Source organism: Anopheles maculipalpis, chromosome 3RL (genome assembly GCF_943734695.1).
Source record: "Anopheles maculipalpis chromosome 3RL, idAnoMacuDA_375_x, whole genome shotgun sequence".
Lineage (NCBI taxonomy): Eukaryota > Metazoa > Arthropoda > Insecta > Diptera > Culicidae > Anopheles > Anopheles maculipalpis.
Window position 1 is genome coordinate 63,512,804 of NC_064872.1, and position 17,188 is coordinate 63,529,991.

Genomic DNA, 17,188 nt, shown 5'->3' on the forward strand with positions numbered 1-17,188 from the left:
GTTTTTGTTTTATGCCTGAATGTGGTTTGGCATTTTGCATTTGTGGTTTGATGAATATTCGGTATGAGTACAAGAATTCGTTACGTGGTCTAAAGAAGCCGAACGGGAAAAAGTTTTGTGTTTGGCGAGAGTTGAAAAGTGTGTGGAGTATTTGATGGCTTTTGGTTAAAGCTGAGTCGTAACATGGGAAGCTTTTTTGAGGCAGTTAATCTACGGCACAAGGATTGGGTCATAGTAGAAGGATATTTTCTTTTATCGTGAGTAAATGTTTAATCATGCATAAGCTCTTTCAGGTTTTTTGTACCAGGACTAAAAATAAGTTCGTGCGAACTTAGTAAAAACGTTGTTAAATTTCTAATCTGTATTTGGTGGAATCAGGCAATACTGCCATTTAGAAGTGTCATCTACAGGCTTTCTTTTCCCCTAGACGGGGCGTTAGCAAAGCAGTTTACATGAGCTTCTAAAATCGCAACATTTGTACCGAATAAAGTGTCATTACTTTGGCCTGGACAAAGCAACTACCGAAAGTTAGTTGAAGTTAACGTGAAAGTTTGGAGTGACCATGCTCTATCACAAAGATCTTGTCAAAACTGGTTTGCCCGGTTCATAAATAAAAATTTTGCTTTGAAGAAATTGGGACAACGCTCCATGAAAAATCTTCAAAAACGTAAGACAAACATGCAAAGGTTTTTGGAGTAAATAAGACAACCATTGTCCAACGATTACAAGCTTTGAAAATGTGGAAAGCGGAAGCGGAAGAAACGGACACCGGATATCATCTTATGTTGCCATGTTCATACGATACCAAGGAAAATCGAAAAGCTCCAACGGCAAAACTGAAAAGGTTTTTTTTGCACCGTATTGTGACTGGCAGTTGAACCTGGGTTCATAACGATAATCCGAAACGTAGTGCAACATATGGTTACCCAGACCATGAGGCCGAATATACACTACGAGCTGCTGCAACCGAAATAAACGATCACAGATGATGTCTACAGACGACAATTGATGCGTTTGAGCTAAGCTTTGGAAGAAAAACGATCGCAATACACCAATAGACAAGATTTTATCATTTTATCGCATGATAATGCTCGATCACACGCGGCAGCACCGGCTTAACATAGTTGGAAATGTTGAAATAGAATATTCTACACCACCCACCGTATGGGCCAGACATTGCACCTTCTGGTTATCATCTCTTCCGATCGATGGAACATGGCGTAGCTGAGCAGTACTTCTTCAATTATGGAGCAGCGACATTTTTTTTCGAAAAAAAGGAGAAAAGTAATAATTAACGATGGAAAATGCTTTGAAAATTTGTTGAGTTACTAATTATATTCCTGAAATAAATGTTGTATTTTTTTATTCATAAGGAACGGCCAGGCCGTATTGTTAAACCTTGTATTTAAATGAGTGAATTTTTTTTTTCTTTTTCGTTTCACAGTTGATTTGGATGTTTTTTTACTTAACGACCTACTTGGTCACATCGGCCATCGAATGGCTCGCTAGACTTGATGATACTCACAAAAGGAGACATTTATTCTCCACTCCGGGGGAACGATAAGAATGAGATTAGAGCTTCAATCCTTTGCATGAGAAGACCATTGCTGTTGTTACTACTGCCACCGAACCGCTCATCGGCGGTGGATTTTTATGCCTCCTGTTTCCCAAATAAATTGGTCAATATTTAATTTTTGTTTCGATTTTATCCTGTTATTTAATTTGATGGCTTTCTTCTTTTGGCTTTGTGACCCGCTAGGTCACGCCGGCCATCGAATGGCTTACTAGACTTGCCGATACCACGTAGTTGGATGGTCAGTCCTTACTACGGGAGGACGGCTCGGATCCGATTTGAACCTCGGTTTAAAGACTGGTGCCGATGTCGTCGACACTACCAGGTTACCCTTGATCTTTTGATCTTGATGATTTTATGATACAAATATCTTGTAACCTTATTGAATATACTCAATAAACAACTTCACTTCCTGAGGCTATACAACACTGAACTTTGCTTGCTTTATTTTACAACATCTGGTAAGTTTATCCTATGAATTCTGCTAAACGAAAGCAAATAACTTTGGGTTACAAACCTCCTCAGTGTACAAACTCCAAGCAGGATTTCCTGCTTTTACTTTTACGGTAAAAATATATTCTAAAATCCGCTTTTCCAAAAGAAAAACAACTGTCAACACACCAACCTATCCAAGACTATGGCACAATATATTCATGACTTTGTTTGGAGACGATTTGTCTCGAGGAAAAAAGGATTTTAAACCCATTTGCAGTACAACGTGACAGCAACGGGCTCTAGTCTAGCTGGAACTGCTCTCGAACGTGCAGACCAACAATTTATTTTTTCCTTTCCACTCGCCTTTCCAAAAAAAGAGCAAACAAGGGAAAAATTCAAATGAATGTTCTTCCTGTTCCGGTTTCGCAATGGACAAAAGTGCTTAGTGTACGGAGGGGTTGGATGCGACTATGCAATGCATCCGACTGTGCGCAGTTGCATCAAGCTTCTCGGTGAGTGATTTACACACGTATGACAAAACGAGCAGGGCAAATGAAGAACGGCTCCAAACATGCAAAGCTGTGCCATTCTTCCTGTTGCACTGCGTTGTAAGAATTGTAGCATAATTTTAGAATATTTCTTTCGAACGTGACAAGTGTGCCGTGGCACTGACATTGAAAGTGTGGCATTAAATCTGGCATGCTGAGAGCACACTTTTTCTGCCCACCGTTCGCTTCGTCGAGCGCTTTTTTCTCATCTTTTGCTGTACAAAAACTTTTCCTCACAATTAAAGAATAAATTCGGTGAAGTAGAAAAAAGGGTTCCCTTTCTGCAAATTATGTGTGCATCAGATAAAAGAAGAAAGGTAACAGAACACAAACAAACCCACCCGCAAACTTTAAGAGGAAAACCCAATTTCGATTCGCTGTTAAAATGTAAACAAACGGAACCCATTCTGATAGGCTCGGTAGGGCGTCCTTTTTCCGTGAGTTGTAGCAGAAGAAGAAGGTGTCCTTGCGTGTGCTGTCACACATAAACTACGTGCGTCGAACGAAGGAAGCGAAAGAACACAGTCTCTCAATCGAAACCTTATTTTTACGTTGATATAAAACACATAACACACAGAGCAGAAAAGTTCTTTGATGGAACAGGAAAGCCCCAAGAAACAAGGCCTAAATCCTTACTGAAAAGTGGATAAATGGTGACCGGAAATGGAGCAATAGCTCCGAAAACTCCGACTCGGTGAGTTAAGAAGCAGAACGGAACAGCCGAAGACCTAACAAGACAATAATCAACTACCCTATAACCCCCAAGTCAGATCCACACAGCTGGGTATCACGAAGTAACCAGACAAGAAAAACACAACTCCCAAATGGCGAGGATGCCACACACAACTTGCCCATAAAAGCGTTGACTTTTCCCAAACCGGTACAGCATGAAGCGGCCTACGAAACGAGAAGTTGTTCCATTGGCGCCCCTGTCGTTGAGGTTAATCACACCCGTGGGCTCCGTGGGTGTTCGTCGTAGGCTGAGAGTACTGAAGAGGCATAAAAATAAAACAAGTGTATGAAATAAAATTAAATAACAATTTTGCAACACAAGTCCGGCAGGGCCGTAAGTCCTTAAGGCCAAGGCGAGAGAACAGAGCGTTAAAATGCCGAAACAAAACAAAAATAGAGACCAGCAAAAGAAAGGGAATCTTGCCAGTGTTGTAGTACGGTTGTGGCGTGTGGGCAAATCATTTTATTTCACCATCTTTTAATGTCACTTTTCACATTTCTCTCTCTCTCTCTCCGTGTCCCTACAAGTTGGTAGTTTCTTTTTCTCGCCTGCAAACACGGAAAGGTGGCAGAAGACATATTCATTTTTTCCCTAATTCCCTTACATTTATGACCCATCATGATTGGAATGACATTTTTCGCTCCCTTTTGCCCGGACGGTAGGACTGGCCGCGTGTCTGGGTTTTCGGGCCGTAGACCGAGCACGGTAATGGTTAGACGAACGCAGTAAGACGGAAGCAGCACAAGTGCGGCAAGTGCGTTGCCTCCGAAATCGAACGGGAAAATGTCAGCCACTGTTTCTTGGCCCGTTTAGTGGCCATCGTTAGCAAAAAATCGATCCCAAATTTAGCATTATGGAGAATGGAATCGCTCAAATGCTGGTTGGGTTGGGTGTGTGTGTGTGTGTGTGTGTGTGAGAATGTTTTTATGTTCCCATTCACTTCCCTTAACGGTGTAATAAAATCTAATTTGATGAATCGACATGTTCCTGATGTAGTTACTCGGATTGCTTTTCCTCGTTTTCTTCGTTGGTGCCATTTTTAGTTACAATGAGCGTCGGTAGTTTTTGGCAGTGATTTTGTGATTCATTTTCGGTTTGAGTGAAGTGTTTTGGAGAGTAAGGTGAGAAAGAGCAAGGTAGAATGTGTACCTTGATTTTAATAATATTTGTAGTAAAATATCAACCTTATTAACTTTCACTCTCATCAAGACATGCAGCTGCAAATTCATGATTTTTTTCAGCAAAGAGAACAATGTTGATAAAAATTCATTCCAACAACTGTTAAAGTGCTGTGCAAGAATGTAAAACATAATGTTTGCGTAATGTTTGCGAGTTCATCATTGGTTGGATTTTTTGTTTTCTTCTTGATCTAGCTTTGATATTGTTTGAATTAAAAAGTCGTTCAATATTTAGAGGCCAGAGAAAGAGTTATTACTAGATTAGCGCCTAAGCCCTTGGTCTTTCGAAATTTTTTTAATGCTATTTTATCCTTTGGTTTAGAAGAATAATCGACACTCACAAACAACTTGGCTCTTTTTTTCAACTATTTTTGTTCAGAGATTAAGTAATTTCTGTGATCTTTATATGCCATTATAAAAGCGTCGAAAGAGTTTACTGAATAATAATTGTTATGTATGGATTATTAGCCTTAATGTTACATGAAAAATCTTGCCGTAGACACGTCACCATAACAAATCCAAGGAATATTACAGACAACCCTCGATTCCAAGGGGTATTTAAAACGTCCATAGCAGACTCCTAGGAGTTCGACAAGCAGCAGATCTTTCTTATCTACCATCAGAATGGGTTAGGCTTAGAATGATTTTGGTTCGCTGCTTCTTTTTTTACCAGTCCTTCTAGGTAAAGCCACATTGCTGAGAGATCTCGATGTCTGATCGAAAAATCACTAAGGGTTTGCTAGTGCTAACTACACTTACTTGGGAGTTTCATCAAATCAAAAGTCAAAAATGATAAATTCAGATGGCTTAAAGTCTCATAAATCAAAAGACAACTAAGTGAGCCGTCTACGATGACATGAGCTCATTTGGAATCCCAGCCAAACTGATCAGGTTTGTGGGAATGACCATGACCAACATCACATGCCAGGTGAAGGAGGATGAAAAACTCTCAGGGTCCTTTGCAACCACCAAAGGCCTGCGCCAGGGATATGGGCTAGCCTGTTTCCTATTCAACTTGGCGCTAGAGAGGACCATCCGTGACTCGGAGATGGAGGCTTCGGGAACCATCTTCTATAAGTTAATCCGGATCCTGATATACGCTGACGATATAGACATCATTGGTCTGCGGCTCTTCGAGGTAGCAGAGGCCTTCCAAAGGATGGAGCGGGTTGCAGATTAACGAGGCAAAGACCAAATTGACGGTGGCACCATAAGCGGCCCTACTAAGAACTTCGGAACTACGTGGGGGTGATGTACGGATAGGTGACCGCAAATTTGAAGTCGTCCAAAACTTCACCTGTCTCGGGTCAAAAGTCAGCATCGAAAACAGCATAGAGACGGAGTTGCGTGCAAGGATGCTGGTGGGCAGCCGGTCATTCTATAGCCTGAGGAAACATCTCACCTCAAAAAAGCCGTCGCGACGGTCGAAGCTGGGACTGTTTCGTACCTTTATAGTTCCAGTACTCACAAACGCCTCTGAGACATGGATCCTTTCCAAAACAGACGAAGCCCTCTTAGCCGCGTTCGAGAGGATGATGCTTAGAAGGATCGTTGCCCTTGTATGTGTGGAAGGACAATGGAGGAGCTGCTACATTGACGTGCTGTACGAACTGTATGACAACCTCACCGTCTTGCAGCGTGTTAGGTTCGCCAGGCTCCGATGGGCTGGCCGTGTTATACGCATGGCACCGGACGATCCAGCAGAGAAAGTCCTTTTAGGCCGTCCACACAGACAGAGGAGGCGTGGTGGGATGGTGTGGAATCATCCGCCATCATGGCCGGGACAAAAGATTGGTGGACGACGGCGCAGGACCGTGAGCGGTTCTAGATTCTGCTGCGGCAGGCCAAAACCGCAAAGCGGTTATAGCGCCTGATAAGTAAGTAAGTGAGCTGTAGACTTTGTGCTGGAGATATAATCATTTCACAATCGCAACACCATCCAACCAGCCTTGTAACGGCGTTTAAGAAAGATCAAAATGGACGAAACGTGTTAGTGTCAGCTTGAGAACTTTGAGCACATATATAACTTATTTAGGATACTAAAATCTAACCGAAAAAGCAATATCCATAAATAGAGTTAATACTAAACATAATATCATTCTCAAAATTACGTTTAACACCTTCTCTGCACTCTGTTCTTCTAACTATAACCTCACGCTTTACATATTTTTTGTCGGTGCAAGTGAAAAACATCATTCTCGTCGCTCGTAAATGTAACCAACTTATCTCATTTTCAACAATGAGAAGATTTCATTTCAATCTCTTCCAATCCTCGCGTAAATCAACATCGTTCGCTAACGCACAACCCCATCCTGCCATGCCATCCACACAGCCCTTGGTGATGTCATTTTTATCACGTTCCACGAAATGCCTTAGCTTTTGACCTTCTGTGCGTGTGGCACAGGTTCAAGCGAGCAAAGGTTTACTAGCACGTTTTACTTTCACTTCTTGGTGCTCCAAAAACTCGTAACAAATGTTCGTAGAAAAACAAACATCACTCGTCTACCAAGGCACGACGTCCTGCCGACTACAAAAGGCTTTCGCTAGGATGAAGAAAATGTTTTCTCATCACCTATTCCGCTATTTTCCCATTGTCCTGAACTTGAGCAGCGAAAAAATTCTAAAGGAAGCACTGTATAAAATTCCCTACTTCTTTTTTTTACTACACAATTTTCCCATCTCCATCCAATCTACAGGCTGGAGCTAGAGCACCGAAAAGAAAGACCAAAAAAAAAACGTATCCCGTCAATTATTAACGCGAACTCGTTAATTCTTTCGCGAGCCGATTTTTCTCTCGCACGCAGACAAAACGTTGCATCTGCACATCTCCATGAAATATAAAGCGAAACGAGCATCAAAGGAAAGAACACCGTTTTTTTTTTGTTTTTCAAGCTTCGTCTCGCCTTCTGATGTTTTTGAAACCATACAAAAATAGAACGCGGAAACTGAGCAAACGTGATAAAGCTCACTTTTATGCACTATTCTTCTGTTACTTTAAAGCGCGGAAAAACGATCTAAATTTTAGCAAAACGGTTGGCGTCAATTGTTGAGAAGAGGAATGGAGTGTAGTAGCGATGTCACAACCTTCAAGAGCGAGTTGACATTTAGTGTTTATAACCTGAGCGGAGGAGTTTGAAGCAGCAGCAAATTGACTGTTGTTAGCGGAATCGCAACAAGCACTCGTTGAACTTTGCCTAGGTTGGTTAAACATCAGAAGGCAAGAAACTTTTCAATTGTTTCTAGACGCTGTGCAAAGAAATGGCTCACAGTGACTGACGTTAGAAAAAAAGGCTTCGGTATGGTTTTATTTGACTTTCAGTGCTTTCCGGTGTACTATTTGCCACTTCGAATTTTGCGTAGCAGATATTTTATTATTTGAATATTCCGTTAGAAAGGGTCTTCTTTATTGTGTTGATGAATAGATAAAAACTTTCCTCTACACGTTGCTTAAATTGCGATCGAATAGGCTTGTTTTATATTATCAAAATGATAACGGTTATTAAAACTACTGAAGCAATTAAAACAATAACTAGAAGGCTCGATACAAAATGCAGTTTTTTCTTCGATAAACCATGATTTTAACAAAAATAAAATCAATTTTATTGGCACGAACGCAGCTCAATACTTAAGGCCAATGTCCATACTATAAATTCGAGCGACAGAAATACAGATTTAATTCATGAAAATCTAATAAATCTTGTACCGCAATAATTATCGAAAATTGTTTTCCAACTTAAGCAACGCATCTTCGTTACTGTGTTTGGCACTGAATCAAAAAAAAAAGCCAGCTCACCTTCACCTTTTTAGCTGTTATTGTTTTTGCTCTTGTGTGTGCAGCGGTGCCGAACAATTTGCAACATATTACACCTTCAAAGCTGAGGGCTAAGCCATCCGTTTAGCCTCCCTCATACAAATCGTTCGACGGCGTCCGTGGTACCAAATGCACTCCCATTGGATGTAAGAGAGAACAAAAAACACCCGGGATAGAGAGAGTGAGAGATGGTTCCGCTTGATCCGATTACGTAGTGCGCTAATCTACCGAGACATGAACCGGCTTCGGTTTGTTTTCGAAGCCTCCCGGACGCATCCATCTACGCTATCGAACGCTTCGATACGTAACTAATGGTGCAGTCCGGAAGGACGCAGACAACAGGCGCCTATCGAAAAGCAGGAAACCTTTCTACACTTCGGATAAGTGGATTATTGTTCAGGTTCGCTTTTGGACTGCCTGTTGTTCGATTAGAGGAATGTAGGAAGAACGGTATTTGAAACATTCTTAGGATGGGATGATCGTTTCGAGGAATTTATCAAGCATATTTTCACCTTCGAACGGCGCAAGCATAGTTCATTTCGAGATAGGTGGAATGCTCAAAATAGATAAAAGAAAGCTTGTGCGATGTTGTGATGTTTCAGAGTGTGTAAGATTTCAGATTTAAGTTTCGTGCTATACAAGATAATCCTTTATTATGGCAGGTCGATTTCTCTAAGTAAAGAAGATTATGGCTCAATCTGAGTTTTTTTTTTGAATGAAAAATGCAAAATACAATTCTGGGAATTTTCATCTGTGATGCGCCTATTTCTAGACTCAAAATTGATCAACTGTTTCAGCAAACAAGGACAGCATAAAAGAGCATAAATTTTAATGAAACCAAAATGTGAACCCTTTCTGCCATCGTTCGTAACTAGAGTGCTGGAAAAAGTTATTTAAAGATAAGGAAATCGTTTTGCATTTCATTCTGTGTTGAGGAGCTTTCTTGTGTTATCCGTACGTTACATCAAACTACTCTGGTAGATAGTGAAGATAAATCAACATGAATGCAAATTGTCTCCGAAAATGCTTTTGTTGACTATCTTTAACAAAACTCAATCCTGGTATTTAGTTCTAAGCACATGCTGCAATGCTTTGAACTCTAAATGAATATGGTTTTAATTATTTGTACTGTAAAGAACATAGAATCTGATAAAAAAAGCACCCAGCGCACCAACACGAACCCTTTTTTGCCTGACGAAGCCATCGAATACGAAAGCTGCTAATTCGTAAGCATTGAAGTCAACAATGCTAATGAGTCTTCTTTGGATGCCTTTCACAAATAAATATCCATCTCCTTCCCCCCCCCCCCATCCCCCTACTGCGTTGAGTACTCGGAGGGCGATCATTTCCAGAGCGGAAATAATCTCTCCCTTGCCCTGCTCGCTAACCAAATAATGGAGACGCCTGGTCGCTGACAACCAAAAACTGGCTGCGTACTTACAATCCCGTCAGTAAATTTCGACACTGTGTGTATGAATGGGTTGACGAGCGTGAAACGACCTCGAGTGTCAATTCACAACCAATTCTAAAGTTTGTCCAACCGAAGCTCATTGCCTGTTGGCTGTTTTACCTTTTCAGCCAAGCGTTACCCGGTGCGAAATGAGCCGGCGACGAGAATTCCCAAGCTGTTTCCTCGTTGACTTTGTCCTGAAAACTAGGAATCGATTTATAGGATGATAAGAGCCCGATGGTAGTGTTTCAAGTAAAGTAAACCTCTTCCAAAGGGAACGAGGTGCACATCCCCTATATCATCGTCTATCCGTCATCCAATCAAGGGGGAAAAGGGGAAAGAAGGTGAAGGGGATTGGTTTGTTCTTCGACGTGAAAATCTTTTTCACAAATTGAAAATTTGTCGCTTTTTTCCAACATTCTATCCCGACCGTAAAAGAAGATCTTAGAGCATCGTCAGCATCGTCAGACTAGTCATTTCTGAGTCATGTCGTGTGGTTCGCACAAACTGGGCGATGGTGAAAAACTAACCCAACCATCAGCAAAAAAAAAAAAAGGAAAAGAAATGAAAGTTTCCCTTCCGTACAGTGCGAGGATGGAACATGAACATTCTTGCCCTGAACACTGATGTTCCATCGAAAGTCAACGAATGACTGCTATCGCGTGTCGCACACTAGTAGCATTGTGTGTTGCGGAACGAAAAACCACACGCAAACCTGGTAGCAAATGGCGGCAAATGGTGCAAATGCTTTCCGGCGATGATCTTCGATGATATCGATAATAGAAAATTGCGAAAATCTGGTGACGTGTTAGGAGTGGTGGAACAAGGAGGGCGCAGGTCAAAGGCTCGTCTCACCAGATGGAAACGATGTTAGCAGTGTGGATTGGAAAACTTTCTCCATATTGATCCTTTTCTCACTGTTTCCTTGTAGTGGGAAAGATAGTGAGCGTTGTGGTTGTTGAATTTTCATGGATTGAAATTAATTGCTTATAAAAAATAAACGTTAAAATGAGAGGAATTATTATAATAGCGGAAAACAGTCAGTCAAGTGTTAAACAAATCTTATGCCAAATCTTATTGAATTTTCAAGTAAGTAAAAATTAAACCCAAAAGTGAAAGGTTATTCGCACCCCAAATCAGAAACTTTTCTTCACTTCACGAACGGGTGTTTCGATGCGTCCCAAAAAATGACACAAAAATCCTTTGGCCCTGTGTTTCACAGTTTGTCACGTGCGGCCTTAAGATTAAACTCTCAGCCAACCGGAAGCGCGTGGCGAGAAAAATCGTTTGTGACAGTGTGGAGGAGCCACCATCAGGCAAACTTTCGAGAACGGATGTTGGATGGCAGCTGGTTTCTGGTTGACCACTGTCACTGTCTGCTCGGGTGGCCACGAGCGAGGGGTACGAAAACCTGTTACGGTCTCTTTCCTCTCCGTACGCCATTTTCTTTTCCAACACGTTCTAGCCCGCAAGAAGGAAAAGCTGGTAGGGGGAAAATTCTCTTCGGGCAGCTCTTCGTTTTCATAAGCGGCAAACGCTATTCGGGCATTCTGTAGCGGAAACTCATTCTCGTACAGTTTGGGAGAAGAACGCTTGCGAGTGGATTGCTAGCGTGGTGCCACTGCGCCTGCAGTGTGTGAAAGTTTGCTTTCTGCTGCACTTTCTCAACCATTCCATCTTCCCCCTTTTTGGTGTACGACCTTGATCGCATCGCAGTAGTTAAAGTCAACGTCAAACAGTATCGTCCTTTCGACGGTTTGACTGTTGGCAAAAAGGAGGAACATTTAACTTTCCACAAATTTTCCACCAATTGCACCATTTTTACAGGCTTCTGGTGCTGTTTGGCACATTCGGCACATCAGCCCATTTTTCTCATCACTTCCCATTACCGACTAGTAGCCGACTCTCCCGTACCGTTCGACTCTTGACCGTAGTCGTTTGCAAGCGCAATTAGTCCTCCTGAGTGGAAGCTGCCCTTCTTTGCTAATCTTTGCTTAGGTGTGGCTTGCTAGGGTAAGACATATTTTCCATTTTGAGCTACTAAAACCCATCCGATGCCAAAGAATTGTCGGGTCGTATTGAAAGGATTATAAGAACCACACAAGGGATCCAGAAAAAAAGGGATCATGATAAATTACTTTGCACGCTCTTCAATGGGTGGTTGTTTTGTGCGAGATTAGTGTGGAAAGGAACTGTATTTGGAAATTTACGTTGGTCAGGAATTATTTGTGGTTTCAAATATTCCATTTCCCAAATTCCAATGATAGACCACAGTCACAGACGTTGATAAATGATTCTTAAGCAGGGGACGAATGCTGGTTTAAGTGACTGAAAGTCTATTTCCGGGAAATTTCGCAGTGCTGAGACGAACAACAATAATAGACGATTTCTCAACATTAACGACGTAATCATAAAATTTGCTGCTAATGTGATGGTTTTCATAAGAAAAATGATAAAATTTAAGAAAGTATCATAAAGCATGATTCATTTTAGACGGAAGGCATTTAATATAAAACAAATGGTGAACAACCCCTTTGTTTATGGGAAAATCGGATCAAAAAATTAGAATATAGAATTATAAATTTATCATCTGTAAGACGTACAGAACGTCACAATTGTCATTCCTTTGTTCTGCAATATTTAACGTAAAAACTTCACAAAAAAATAAATCATATCTTTTCATTAAACCCGTTTTGTCAGCCACGATCGCAGCCAGTGAAGCCTGTCTGACCCTTCACATAATCGCATTAACGAATTTGGCTGTTGTTTTAAGCAAGTTGGCTTGGCGTGGCGCTTGTCTACCCGTCATACCCTGCAGGAGAGTCAACCAAAACCCAATCGAGCATCGCCGAAGCAAAACAAACAATCGAATCAGCCGGGCCTTATATTACGGGACCGAGTGGGTGGCTATTGCAAAGCCAGCAAAAAAATCATCCACAAACTCCCACCGAAATAAATGGCCACGGTGCTTCTTCGTGACGGTAAAGCGCGATGGATCGCTTTCCCGTACCGGGCGCGCCCTACGGTCGTCTGCTTTTGTGCTGATTATTTCCTTCAGTAAGCGATTTGTCAGATTAGTGTCGGCTGTACTTACTTCATTGCAGCATTTACGATGCACTTCCGTTGTCCGCCTTTCCGCTGTACTCGAACCCCGGACTCGCCCCCGGACGCTGATGATGAGCGTTATCTGCCCGTTTGGTGCAGAACCACGCGCAAAAGAACAACGCCAGCTGCAAGCTACGCCACGTGGAGTGCACAAACAATCTAACTTGTGATGTGTTTTGGTTCGGTGCTTTCCTTTCCTTTTGTTGCTGCACTTCGGGTAGAATGATGACGTTTGCACGGCGCCTTCGTACACGTGCGCCTGTAAGTGTTTTTTTCACTTTTGCTTTAATCTAATCCGATTGGTTTTTTTTTTAAATACGGACTGAGAGACTCGTTAAACTTTTTTCACGATAGAGCACAACTTGTCTTTAGGATAGGATTTTATTTCAAAATCCTAGTAAAAATGGCACAACCACTACAAAGACACTGTTGAAGCCTTTTTTTTCGAAAAATGCACACCAAAAAACCCAATTTTACTCATCAAATCACACTTAATTTATCGAAAACAAAACACTCCACTAGCTACACCCAGTGAACGATTTAAAAAAAGCACCTTTTTTCTGGTAAACTCTTGCCATTCAAAGAATTCCGTACGTTTTTACCAGCTTTACCAGAATCCTTCTCGGAAGGTATTTATCACGCTGACCACAAACCATCCGTTATGGTCGTATTTCTATCATCGGTATCACTCGTTCGCACACTCACAAACATTGTACGAAGAAATCCACCACATCGAAATCGGTCGCGAAAAACGGATTGAAAGTATAATCTATTCACACACATGAAAATCACGTCCATGTCAAGCGAAAAATTAGTCAAAGGACAGGGGAAAGGGAAGGAAGAAGGCAGGGAGTGAAATTTTCAAATGAAAAATGTCTATCGAAACGAGTGAAAAGTGCCATTTTCCAACGACTGTTGTCGGATGAGTGATGCAGGGAATTAATGTGCGGGTGCGTAGGTGTTAGATTAGGATTTTTAATTTCTATTCATTCCAGTACTGTTGTTGTTGAAGTAATTTTAAGATGTTATTAATATTCTTTTTGATTTTTTTAAATTTATTTTAAACAACATTTAGCTAAAAATAGCAAAAATTAATTCAATCCGTTCAAAGACCATTAAAACAAGCAGTAATCAGGTGTTCAGTAAAGATTTTAAAATAATTTGAAACTATTTTAATATTTAGAAATAAACACCTGCACACACACACAAAAAAGCATCTCTAATCCTTTAAGTTGCGTACGGCCCCATCATCTCCCACTCACAGTCGCAAGCAACGCGCATAAATTCTGTCGCTAAATCATGACCGGCCGACTTTTCATAGACAGACGAGTCTATACGTTTCGCGCACAGATTATTATCAATCTCGTCTCGGAAATAGAATCAAAACATAGAAAGCATCCACCTCCCCCCAGGCCCATTCTCATCCCCGCACCTTGTGTGGTTGTGCGTGTGCGCACACATAAATGTTTGAGTGCGTGTACGCACTCTCTAATGGCATCAAACCGAACCAGGCAAATAAATTCCGCCTGACCAACGACGAGTCACGGGCACGTCTTCGCATGCACGGTTGATGTGAGAAATTCGCCCCCCAAAAATGTTTTTCTTTTTATCGTTCCTACTCTTTCTCTCTCTCTCTCTCTCTAGCGCTAATTAATTTCCACCGGCTGCACATAAACACACACACACACACACACATACATATTGCCATCGTTGCTATCATCGGAAAAATTGATTCAGCTTGAGCACAGCGAACCCTAGAGATTGTTACCCATTTGCTACTTTCGGTATGACCTGCTACACTAAGAAAATTCGGAGGTTTTGATTAGCTTTTTTCCGACTTTCCGGATGGTGCGGAGCACAGCGTCCTCGGGGCTTTGTTCTTCACAGCCAATTTCACATTACATGCCAACGATTTGATTACAGGGCGGCGTTCGTTCCTTTTTTGCTTTTCCAGCCCGTAAGGAGGAAAGTGTACTCTCAGCAAGAACAATGCCTAGATGGCAACGGTTTCGACCACATTTTTCTGTTATTCACTGACACACACACACACACACACACACACACACACACGAATGGAAATGCTTGTCTACACGATGGCAATTATGAATAGGATGGACGTGAGAATTGGTTCACTCGGGAAGAAGGGGTTTGGGCTGCCAGTTTGGAAGTTAATTTTTCCTTCCCAAGGATTCGCTTTTTGCTGTTCCGGTTTCCGATTTCCGGATTCCGATTTGTACACATTCTTGTGTATACAAACGCTCACCGACACACAAACATTGATGAATCGAACAACAATCATGACAACCATCGTCTCCTCCGATCCACCAATTCCTATTCGGGGAAACCATTTCCCACATCGGAGCAGACACAACTTGCAATCTCATCGAACGTGTGGCGAGTGGAAAATGGAAACGGACACGGAACTCGCGTTCGGGATGGAAAAAAAACACGGTGGAAAACATGCAATCATGCAGTGTGGAGCCTTTCCCATGTCGACCAGGCCTAGAGTACAGGCGGCACAAACATTTGCACAAACACAACCCACATCACACGGTGCACATACACACTTTATACACATACATCTCACACATTTGCCGTCAGTCAAATTTCACTTTTCTCCAACCGCCCCTTTAGAACGATCGGATTTAGTGGCGGATACAGACACAAGACACGGTAATGGACATGACACGTGCTGCAATTTAGAGCGCACGGACGGACGGACGCTGGAAATTATGATGCCTCGATTTCCTCGATACAACATTCTGTTGATTTTTCCCATCAACTACTGCTACGGTCGGCCGGTCGGAACCGGAAACACAACTGTCGGATTAACGTTGTTTTTCACACGCACCTCGTGCTTTTTTCCCTCCCCCAGTGGATAAGATTTTCCCTGCACGGCTGGAAACTGGTTACCTTTTCGGGGTATGTGTATGACACTACCGGGTTGCGATTATTTCGAACGCAAGGAACTTTGAACGACCAACGTACGCACAGAGCCACGATACAGGAAGATCCGTCCGGAACGCCGGATGAAGATGAACTGAGTGGGCCTTGTGGTCGCGTAGCATGCATATGCTACGGAATGTTTGTTGCGTGAATATTAAGGCGCACGAGCGTGTATAGTGAGCTGTGAGTGGGAGAGAGCGAATGAGTACAGCAAGAGAACTTTTGATAAGAAGAGCGTTAGCAGAAGGTGGTACTGCAATGGTAAGCAATGTTATAAGCATTACAAATACATTTTTTTAATAAATTTCAATCTTTGTGATGTTGTGAAAATAAGACAGCTAAAAAAAAGAGTCAACAATATAAAATTAATCAACAAAACAGCGCCATTCACGCTCATTTTGTTTACAAGAGATTTACATCGAAGCATCCCGTTGAGAGTATTTGCTCACCTCACGGAGCACACAAACAGAGAACCGGCTTGGTTGAGCTGGTGGACGGCAAAGCGTCCAGCAAGCCGGGCAGCGTGATGCTAAAAATGCCGGCTGTAGCAACGAGCATAGCAACCGCCGCGTGGTTCAATGTTTATGTTTTGCTCGGAGGTATCTCACGTGGTACGCACGGAACTAACGATGCCGATGCTGGTTGAGTTCACTATTTGTGAGATGGGATGAATTATCACTCGGCAACTTCAAAATGAACGAATGGAGGATGAAAGAGTTCTAGGAGTCCATCAATTTAAGGTTTAATTTGCATACTCGTACGCAAGCTTATGCTGTGACTAGTTGTGTACGACTTACTGTGTTTTTTTTTTCTTCAGATTTCCTCAGAGTACGAAAATTAAACACGCATGCAAAATTTGAGCAAGAATTCAAAGAAAACATTAGGCTTTAAATATGTGTGAGCATTTTTAAACAGAACGCAGTAAGTAATTCAATTTGTGAAACAATTTATTACTTAAGGAGTCTCCATTTTTTAATGAGTAGTAAAATTATTTTAAAATGAAAAGTTTTCAAAACAATCAAATTAAAAAAAATCCATTAAAATCATCGACATTACCATTTCATTATTCCTTGAGACAAATAGTTACTTTGAGATTAGCAACACTTTACTAAGCTAGATTGCAGATATGATTTATTTATTTATTTCATATACACACTAATACTCACGTGCCATCATTCTGCTATCTGATTAGAAGATTTTATACATTTACTTGTCAAGGCCCGATAGAACCTATCTTTGCACCCGCAAACTTCGGCGTTACAATGATACTACGCTCCAATCCCTCCCCTTTGTGGCGTTTTGAGAAAAGTTGCAGAAATTCATATCACATTCCCTCCTATATCCCTTGGAGCGATTAATGCTTCGTTCCAAAATATATGGCCTTTTTCGCTGAACATTCAGCCATTGTG

The 17,188-nt window shown here is 41.7% G+C and overlaps 3 protein-coding genes across 9 annotated transcripts in view; 1 reads left to right on the plus strand and 2 right to left on the minus strand.

Annotated features, from left to right (window-relative positions):
• LOC126561459 (collagen alpha-1(XVIII) chain) overlaps nt 1-12,863 on the minus strand; it is a 191,481-nt gene extending 178,618 nt beyond the window's left edge. For all 7 annotated transcript variants that reach the window (XM_050217618.1, XM_050217620.1, XM_050217617.1 and 4 more), the window contains exon 1: nt 12,823-12,863. In XM_050217618.1, the coding sequence (XP_050073575.1) occupies nt 12,823-12,827 (5 nt within the window). In that variant the 5' untranslated portion in view covers nt 12,828-12,863. The remainder of the gene's footprint in view (nt 1-12,822) is intronic.
• The window catches only part of LOC126563129 (coatomer subunit zeta-1), a 558,371-nt gene that overhangs the window by 240,091 nt on the left and 301,092 nt on the right, over nt 1-17,188 (plus strand). The gene's annotated exons all lie outside the window — the stretch shown is intronic.
• LOC126561377 (trafficking protein particle complex subunit 11) overlaps nt 1-17,188 on the minus strand; it is a 411,048-nt gene that overhangs the window by 187,914 nt on the left and 205,946 nt on the right. The gene's annotated exons all lie outside the window — the stretch shown is intronic.